Source organism: Embiotoca jacksoni, unplaced genomic scaffold (assembly GCF_022577435.1).
Source record: "Embiotoca jacksoni isolate LCO1_2020_lvr unplaced genomic scaffold, fEmbJac1.0.p SCAF_25, whole genome shotgun sequence".
NCBI classification, from domain to species: domain Eukaryota; kingdom Metazoa; phylum Chordata; class Actinopteri; family Embiotocidae; genus Embiotoca; species Embiotoca jacksoni.
In genome coordinates, this window is record NW_027185376.1 from 5,196,381 (window position 1) to 5,206,141 (window position 9,761).

Here is a 9,761-nt window from a genome sequence, read left to right on the forward strand (position 1 = left end):
GGGGTGTTGTTTCTTCATGGTGTGTTTTTGATTTGTGGGCGACGAGGTGACGAGCTGCCGCTGACGGCTGCTGCAGGCTTGTGTTTCTGTCGAGGGGAGAGAGAGAAAGTCTTCAGACCCCTTACGTAGGTAAAAGCACGAATATCACACTTTCAAAACACTCACTGCAAGAAGCGGTACGCAGATTTAAAACGGCTCAAATTTATGCCAAAGGACCCGAAACATATTCATGAAGAATGAATTCCATTTCTGCCCTTTGATCGTACACACTGGACCTTTTAAGTAAAAGTACAGAAGTATTGTCGGCAAAGTATTCCTTTCATGAATTACTGCTGTGATCTCATAATGCAAAAATGCGAGCTAGAAATGAACATGAGATGCTGCTTTATTCAAAGCTACTCAAATGGAGACACGATAAACAGACACCAAAGCAAACGCATCACATTTCCAGTTCTTTTCTTTGCTCTTTACAATTGAATTCATATATTTTTATTGTTACCAATTGGAATGTTTAATTGTTCCATTCTTTAAAGAATTAAATTCTACCGTTTGACAGTAATGTGAAAATGATTTGAGTACACACCAAATGTCGTGATTTTTGTATGTAGAGTCTTTGATGACACTTTATGCACCGAGAGCTGAGCAAATTGTTTTTCAAACATACTTTCGTTGGAAACAGTTAATGCAGGATATATTGAGGCATCCAGTTAATCCAGAAGGCACCGTGAAATACATTAAATAAATAATATTTATGTACACAGCACATTATGTTTTCAGGATTAGATGGAGGCGGATGCAAGCACAAAAAGAACATGAATAATGAACTCCAGGAGCCTACCTAGCTGGTACCCACAAATCATGCATATGATTTCTCACCAATGCTTTTTTTTTTTTTTTTTCTACTCTACAGCAAAAAAAACAACAACTACTTTGTCCATTTAGCTGTCGGTGCAGATGAAGTGGGCGAAACAAGAAAACTAAACGGGGAAAAGAGGGTCACGCCGTGTCCTTGGTTTGCTTCTATTTCTTTATCTGTCATATAGAAAAACCTAAATTATTCAGCACTAGTAAAATAAACAGGAATGTCACACGCACTGAAACTTTTCTCTGCAACTTCTGTAAAATATTCAGCTTAGTATTGCTGTTGTTTTTTCTTTTCTTTTTTCTATTTGGAAGATGTCCTCCCGCACCTTCATCACCTTATCTCCGGTTTGGACTTCTCTGTTAACCTCCACTGCCGCCTTTTCTTGAAAACTCATCTGTTTAAGAATGGCCTTCTTTCCAGTGAGATGTCTTCACCTCCACTTGTTCTGAAATAAATCCCCTTTAGCTTCCTTTTTTTTTTTTTTTTTTTTTTTTTTTTTTTTTTTACACGCAGTTTCCTCGCGCGCTTTTACGTTCGATCGTCGGTACGTAAGTGCGACACCTCTCATCGTTGGTCGTTTGACATTTTGCTTATTTCGCTGTTCTGCATGCTATAATTGACTTTCACAAAATCGCATCAGCTTGATACTTGAAAGTGAAAAAAATGAAACGACTGCAGGATTCGTCTTTTCCAACAATCTCAAATGCCCTCGAAAACCTCGAACAGGAAAAATTCCCAAATTCGTTCATCCCGCTTCCGGCTTCATATTCAATACGTGAACATGCGAGCGGTATTTTCTCTTCCCGTCCAACTCTCTGCAAAACCGCCCGTTCCCCAAAATGTTCACATAACGCTGCGAGTAGCATTAAAAACTAGAAACGCGGAGAGAGAGGAAAAAAAGAAAAACGGCGCGCTTAAAAATGGAATACACTTTATCGCTCGTTTGGTTAACCTCAGGAGAAACTTGTGTTTTATGCTTATAGCGAACAGTCTCCTGGTTCCAGCATCATATTCAACAGTCCGGATATGAAGATTATCTTTGGTATCTTCTTGTGTGACGTTCAGCAGTTATTATTATTATTATTATTATTATTATTATTGAGAAACGATGTGTATTTTCCTCTTTATGTCGAAATTTGGCCTCGTTTGAAATATTTTCCTCAATAACCTGGAATAACACACATCTTGTTTTTTCCTCCGGTTAGACGGGACTGAAAAAGAAAGCTTGAAATCCTCAGCGAGGTGGAAAGTAAATCCCTCGAGGCCGAGGAGGTCGTAAACATTTCCTAAACAGTTCCTAACATTCAACCGTGAGGGATAGTTTTCCTTTCTGTTGTTTTAGTCCCCTGAAATCTCTCCGCTGTAAATGAAAACGGTCGGATCGTGATTTTTTGTTGTTGTTGTTGTTGTTGACGTCGCTCTTCAAAGCGTTTTTTGGCGCCCGCGTCGCGCCTCCTCGACCTCGCCGACGGCGCTCGTCAAGTCTGTTCTCGCGTTTCGACGCCCTTCAGTCCGGCAGAGGCAGCAGCGTGCACTCGGTGCCCGTGAGAGGTCTGGGGAGCTGGCAGATCTCCCTCCAGCGGTCGTTCTTCGTGTCGTACTCCAGCACGCTCCTCACGACCTCCTCCCGCCCGTCGCTCCACCGCCTCCCTCCGAACACCAGCAGGTTGCCCGACGACGCCGCCGCCGCCGCCGGCGTCCCGTAGTCGAAGGAGCCGGCGAGCAGCGGCCGGAGGCGCGTCCAGTGATCCGAGCGCGGGTCGTACCGCTCGATGTCGCAGAAAGGTTCGTACTTCCCCAGCAGGGCGTAGATGAAGCCGCGGGCCGTCGCCAGGCGGTGGCCGAACCTGGCGACGGCCATGGACGCCCTCTTCTCCCAGACTCGGCCTTCGAGGTCCCAGAACAGGACCTCCCTGCTGATCTCCCCGTTTTCATCCCGGACGCCCCGGTGGCCCGGGACACCGCCCGGGACACCGCCCGGGACACCGCCCGACACGTAGACGCCGCCGTCGAGCGCGGCGGAGGCGTGGCCGTGGAGGGGGCGGGGCAGCGTCGCGCCTCTCCTCCACGCGCCGGCGGCCATGTCGTAGAACTCCACGGAGGCCGCGGAGGAGGCGTCGGCGTCCGGCCGCCCGCGTCGTCCCCCGACAGCGTAGATCACGTCCTCCGCCACGCAGCAGGCGAACTGCGCCCGCCGCTCCAGCATGGACGCCGCCCGCTCCCAGCGGTCGAAGCGAGGGTCGTACCGCCACACCCGGTCGGATGTCGCCGCGGCGACGGACGTCTTCCCGTCCCGATCTCCCCGTTGCACTTCCTCTCCTCCGATCACGAAGAGGAAGCCCCCCACCGAGCACACGCCGGGGTTTCTCAGCCGCAGCGGGAGGGTGCAGCGCGGGGATGAAAACTTCCCGCTTCGGGGATCGAACGCCAGCACGTGCCGCTCCGGCCAATCGGCGCCGGAGCCGCCGCCCACGAGCAGCACGCGGCCGGGCGACGCTCTGAGCGTGGACTGTCGGCTCTGTCTGATCGGCTGAGCCGACCCCAGCCCGTGGTACTCCAGCGCCCGAGTCAGCTGACTTCTGATTAAAGGCGTGGCCGTGGCTTTGTGGGCGTGGCTGAAACGCGCGAGGTCGGAGGGGGCGACCAATCCGAAGCGCAGGCGGCTCAGCAGGAGATTTGATTTCAGCAGCGGGACAGGCCCGTTCGCATCCAGCCAATCCAGAGCCAGCTGCACGAGCTCCGCCTCCGCGACGCCGGGTATCTCGTCCGCGTCGAGGACCGCCACGAGCGATTGGACGTTCAACCCGAGAAGATCGTCCCTGCTCCGTAGCAGCAAATTCCCCATCTCCGTGGCGACGGTTCGATCGGCGGCCTCGAGCGCGTTCGAGAGGGCGTGGCGCTCGGCTAGGTTAGCGTAGCAGCAGCAGTTCTCAGCGTTTAAGCCGTCGGTCATGAAACGCTCACATATGGACACGGCCGGCTCCACCTGCAGGTACCGGGCCGCTTCCAGGACTACGGGAAGCGTGGAGGGTGACACGCTGAGCCAGCCTGAATACAGGAAGTCCAAGATGGCGTCCAAGCCCTCGGGGGTTAGCGCGGAGAGGCTAACGGTGCCCGCTAATCTCTCCGCGGTGGTCTCTCCGAAAAGGGCCCAGAAATAGTCGCTGGAGCTGGCGAGGAGGGCGCGATGACACGGGAAGGATACGGCGCCGGCCTCCAGCACGACGTCGCACATCTTCCTCTCGGAGCGCAGGCGCTGGAAGCCGGAGAGAAGTCCGGTCCGGTGGGAGGAACTGTAGAGGAGGGAGTAGCTATCCATCCAAAAAAAAGATAGGAGGCGAGGGGACAAGCAAAGGAAGCGAGGAAGGAAGGAGAGAAAGCTTGTTGGAAAGAAAGAAAGAAGAAAAAGCGTCGTAAGGAAGGAGCAGAGAAGAAACGTTGAGAGCAGAGAGAGCAGGGAAAGCAAGCAGGAAGTGAAGCTAAAAAAAAAAATTAAAAATTAAAAAAAAAAAGGTGTTTGCACAAAAGACATGGAGAGAATCAGATGTTCGACGGGAGCAAGAAGCAGGAAAGAGAGGAAAGTGCATCTCCTTAGTCGAGCTGTCTCCATCTGTGGCTTTTGCCCTGTTCGGTTTGCAGCAGCCGGCCACGTGACACCATGATAGGAAGGTCAATGACTACACACACACACACACACACACACACACACACACACACACACAAAACAACATGTCCCGCCCCCCCCCCCCTCCCCTCCCCTCCCCTCCTCTCTTTTGGCCCTCAAACTGGACCGTCTCTCTCGGTTGATACTCTGTTGGCTTCGTGTTTGTCCGCAACCCTTTCCCCCGGCGTCCGGAGGGGAGTCATCATCCAAATGCGTGCATCCGACGTACACACCGAACCGACAGGCGGGCAGATGCATGGATAAACACACTGTACACACACACACACACGCACACGCACACACACACACACACACACACACACACACACATGGACGAGGGAGCCTGGCCAGGGCTTTAGTGTCTATCCCGGCAGGATGAACTCATCGGTAAATACAGCTGCTTGTAGTATGCGACCAAGATTCCGGGGCACGGTTGCTACGGCACCTATCGGCGCTCTCATCGCCATGGCGACAGGAATAGAAACACACACACACACACACACACACACACACACACACACACAGACAACACGGCTCGACGGATTCGGAGCAAAGGTACACATCAAACCCGGGGAAGTTTTTCCCCAAAGCTGTCAAAGATTTTTTTTTTTTTTTACAAACGTCAAAAGGAGCTCTTAGCTTTTGGTATTCGAGTGAACCGTGACCTTTGGAGGAGGCATTTAACCTCGTTATGACCGGCGGCGTTTTAAAAATCAGGGTGTCATGCTATTATTTCTGTGCAGTGCCAGGAGGAGGGTGGAGTTAAAGGGGGGGGGGAAGGAGGGAGGAATAGTGAAGGAACGGTATCAGGCTACAAGTTGTCGACGGTGTTTACGGTTGTCTGAGTGATGCTCGAGCTACTGTGTGTCGCTGCCGTCCAACCCGTCACGCACAACACGCACACACACACACACACGTGCGCGTCAAATATGCAAACGACACGACTTTATTGCGAAACTTCTCGCGGGGCACATTTCTGCTGTGAGTTATGATCATCATCTCCGAACAGAAGCTGGCTCACTCACGCCGGAGACGAGCGTTCGCCGGTGTGTGTTTGTTTTATGGAAGGGGTTACAGTTGCACCGGTTCAGGATTCAGCGCGCGGGCTTCTCGTATTTACGTTGTAATTCTTTTCCTCTCACGATTTTGGATCGTCCCGTACGGCCGATTAAAACAACGGCGAAGTGTTTCGGCTGGATATTCCACCGTGACCCGATGGAGGCTAAACTTAGCTACAGCTGCTGTGTGTGTGTGTGTGCTTATCTGTGTGCAGGAGGACATGTGACGTGATGATGGACATGCGCTGTAATGGGTGGTCGGGTGGTGCTGGTGGTGCTGCTGGTGGTGGTGGTGGCGGCGGTGGCATGCGTGTCTGGTAATGCGGCATTCCTCTGATGGATTTGAGGGCGTGGGTCGTGTTCAAAGTGACTCCGAGCACGGAGACGCCGGCAACTTCTACCGGAGAACGACCCAATTAAATATGCACATAATACAATAATAAAAAAATCATTACTGGAGATGCCGGGGCTCATTTTGTGCTCTTCGGGCGCTGCGAGTGATGCGAAAACAACTCTTCCGGTTGCATTTTCCGTCACAGTAAACAAGAAGTTTCAATTTAGTTTTATTTAATTTTGCCTCTTTTTTTTTTATTATTATTTTTAATAGAAGTGTCACACTCTGTTTACTGTCGATCTCCTGACACCCACACGAAAAGACTGCAACTGGGAAAAACATCTATTTTAAACACCTCGAAAACTTGTGCTGTCACCTCCCGTTGTCGTATTATGGAGAGTATTTGTTGGCGGAAACAGCTGTCAAGGCTGACATGCTCATGTTTTTAGCAGGTACAATGTTTACTGTGTTCACTAACTTAGTTTAATTGTGTTGGCATGCTAACATCTGCTAATTAGCACAAAACTCAAAGTACAGCATCTTTAGTTAACGCAGGTATTTAGCCATAAACCAAAAATCCGACACTGGTGAACCTGGAGGGGAAATGAATGTATTTAGCAAACTTCCATGGAAGTCCATCCAATAGCTGTTGAGACAATTTACAACCCCACCCCCACCCCACCCAAAAAACAAAAACAAAAAATCCACCTTCTTGTTGATGCCTGATAAAAGTTGTTAGGATAACAAAGTCATGAGAATAATCTAAGTCTTTATGGTTCATCCTCTGGGGATCATAAGAAGTCTGCACAAAGGTTTTTCTTTTAAGATATTATACGGGGGTAAACGGAAACTGACCTGCTGGGGATGCTACAGGAAAAGCCCCAGTATCTCAAATATCATGAGGATTCATCCTCTGGGGACCATAAATGTCCGCACCAAATTCTATGGCAATGCATGCAGTAGTTGCTGAGATATTTTACGAAAAAAATGATTCAAGATTCAACCGAATGTTGGCGCTAAAACGTTGTATCGCAAGAGTGTGAAGGATTCATCCTCTGGGAACCATCAGCGTCTTTACAGCTTTGTTCCGTTCAGATATTAACTGGATAAGTGAAGTCTCTGACCTGCTGGTGGAAAACCCAGAAGATCTCAAAAGTGATCAGGATTCATCCTCTGGAGACCATGAATGTTTGGACTAAATTTCATGGCATAGTTGTTGAGACTTCTAACTGGTGGGAAACCTGAAAATATTATAGCAACCCATGTAATAGTCGTTGAGACATTTTTAATGAAACCAAAAATCTTAAACCCAACGACACGGCCAATGGAAAAACTGTTAAGATCACAAAAGTCATTTGAATTCATCCTCAGGGGATCCTAAATAATTCCACCAATTTCCATACCGATCCGTCAAAAAACAGTTTCGATATTTTACAAAAAAAAACCAACATTTGAACCTCCACCTGTAGACGGCAAGAAAAGAAGTTTGGACTTTGTGATTGTTTTTTTGTTTTTTTAGAACCATCTCGATTTATTGAAGCGGTTTTCTGAAGATATTTTGGGAATCATCACAATAAACAAACACACTTTAGTTTCCCGCCCAAACAGTAGTACAGTTTCTCTTCAAACCCCATCGGTGCCTACGACCGACGTTTAGAAAGGAGCCATCGAACAGAAAGCGTCAGTAAAAATCAGTGCTGAAGTAGCCGAAGTGTCTTCAAGTTCGTCACCGCCGAGTTACGAGAGGAGTCACAGTTTTTTTTTTTTTTTTTTTTTTTTTGCTTTCGTTGTGGATTCTGCGACGTTACGTCCGTCCCTCTAAACTTATAAATACCCCCGAAACAAATAAAAGCAAAGAATATATTGAACAATATGCAGTCGATGCAACACAACTTCTAAAAGTCCAAGTAAAGTCTTATATACTGCAGAAACAAAAAGTGTCTTAACTTTTTCTACAAATCGGGATTTCGGTTTTGGATTCTTGGATTTTCGATGACCGATCGCTGGAGAGTCTATAAAAACCTAACTTCACATCGAGCTGTCGGTGTTTCCAAACGTGTTGGGGTTGCAGTTTTCGCTCGTCTTCGGCGGCCAGTCGGCGAGTCTTTTGTCTATGAAGATCATCTGCCTTCCTCTCCGCCCGGCTGGAGGATCCTGGAAGGAAAAGACAGATAGATAAGAGACACTGTGAGGAGTTGTTTTTTTTTTGTCTTTTTCCATCTCAAGGAGTCGACTTCGAGTTCAAGTTTAACATTAGCGGAGTAGTCGTTACAAAAAAATAGGTGCGAGTCTGATATTGGTAGCTGGAAAAAAAAAACCACTCTTGTGCTGGTTACCTTAGCCGACCCTTCGAGTTGTTAAGATAGTCCGCAGCTTTTATATTCTTCAAATAGTAAACAAGGAAAAACTTTGAAATTTCAGTTTTATTTTTTTGAATTTTGTCTTCCGGCTGATGCAGGTTAAAAATATGCTTCCTAGTAAAAAAAAAAAAAAAAAAAAAAGTATGTGGATCCAGGTTTTCATCCTCCTGTTGTGATCGCTGTACAGGAGATAGAAGCACTTTTCGACGCTAAAGCCAAAAGTATGCGGACGGCGCTGCTTCCATTACTTTCTCCGTCCTCCTTCGTTCAGTTTAACCGACGCACAAAATCACACCGACAGAAAATTGTTCTGGTTTTGTGCGGACCAACTTCCCGTCAACGATTCCATCCAACACTTTCTGGGATAAACTGCGAAGCAAAACTCGAGAGCCAAAACAAAATGTGCGGCCGACCTCTCTAATCGGGGAGAACAGAGCAAATCTCTGCAGCTGGCTTCCAAAATCTGGTGGGAAGCCTTTTGCCAAAGCGTGGAGGCTGTTATCGCTGCAGATTAGTGCCACCAGTTATGGACAGAGACGTTAAACAATCACAGATGGGCGTCATTTTTCAGGTGAATACTGGATGAAAAAAAAGGATCCGCACATCCAATAAAACTTTTATTTGCGGGTGCCGAGCTCGGAAAGAAAAAAAATCTCGGCAGGCTCTGTTGTGCTCCGACGCCGGTTCATTAATAATTGCCGTGCGACATTTCGATCGAGATCCTTATCAGTGTTGGGGGTTTTTTTTTTGGGGGGGGGGGGGACAAATATTAACTTCAAATTTCATATAATCTATATAGACCCTCTAACATTTTTTTAGAGAGGTGAATCAAGTCAGAAAACACAGAATGTGTCTTAAAAAAAGTTGCGGCCAAGTGACAGCATCAACCCCCCTCCCTCCCCCCAAAGATAATAACAAAAATCTATAAAAGAAAGAATATGAATTAAAAAAATATATTAATTCTCATTTTTGCAATTAAAAATTTCGCATGTTTTTTCCAATGAAATATATGAGAAAATAAAATAATAATTGTCGTGACAAATAATAATCCAAAATATAATTTCGGGGAGTTAACGAGACAAAATAAATGAACAATAGAAAATGCTGATGCTAATTTTAAAATGATGAATCACAAACATCATTTTCTGACGTCCACATACTTTTGGCCGTGTCGGGCCACGAGCTAATGAGCTGACGAAATCTGCAACGAAGAAGGAATTGCAGCCCAAAGTGAAACCCGCAGAGTTTATTCTACTGCTCCATCCGCTGTGTTGTGATTCCTCAAATCCTCCCGGAGCTACTTGTTGTTCTGTTTGTTTTGCAGCCGTGTGTAACGTCCCTATTGTTTTCTCTTCCATACGTTTCGAGGCCAATTTTCAGCACACCGCTGCTGGTTTCAAGTTTATTTAAGTGTTCGTAGCTTCAACTGCTTTTTTTTTTTTTTTTTTTTTTTTTTTTTTTTTTTTTTTTTTTTTTTTTT

The 9,761-nt window shown here is 47.1% G+C and overlaps 3 protein-coding genes across 4 annotated transcripts in view; 1 reads left to right on the forward strand and 2 right to left on the reverse strand.

The window, feature by feature from the left end:
* The window catches only part of cnksr2a (connector enhancer of kinase suppressor of Ras 2a), a 59,605-nt gene that overhangs the window by 45,597 nt on the left and 4,247 nt on the right, over positions 1 to 9,761 (forward strand). The window lies entirely within an intron of this gene.
* LOC138204475 (kelch-like protein 34) lies at positions 71 to 4,508 on the reverse strand. Its single transcript, XM_069159770.1, has one exon. The coding sequence runs from the start codon at positions 4,182 to 4,184 to the stop codon at positions 2,373 to 2,375; it is 1,812 nt and encodes a 603-aa protein (XP_069015871.1). The 5' UTR covers positions 4,185 to 4,508; the 3' UTR covers positions 71 to 2,372.
* smpx (small muscle protein X-linked) overlaps positions 6,609 to 9,761 on the reverse strand; it is a 12,313-nt gene continuing 9,160 nt past the window's right edge. For both annotated transcript variants that reach the window (XM_069159773.1, XM_069159774.1), the window contains exon 5: positions 6,609 to 8,075. The gene's annotated coding sequence lies outside the window, so the exon portion shown is untranslated. The remainder of the gene's footprint in view (positions 8,076 to 9,761) is intronic.

What these genes read in the sequence shown, in the direction of transcription:
- LOC138204475 (XM_069159770.1), bottom strand. Translation starts at nt 4,184, where the DNA reads ATGGATAGCTACTCCCTCCTCTACAGTTCCTCCCACCGGACCGGACTT.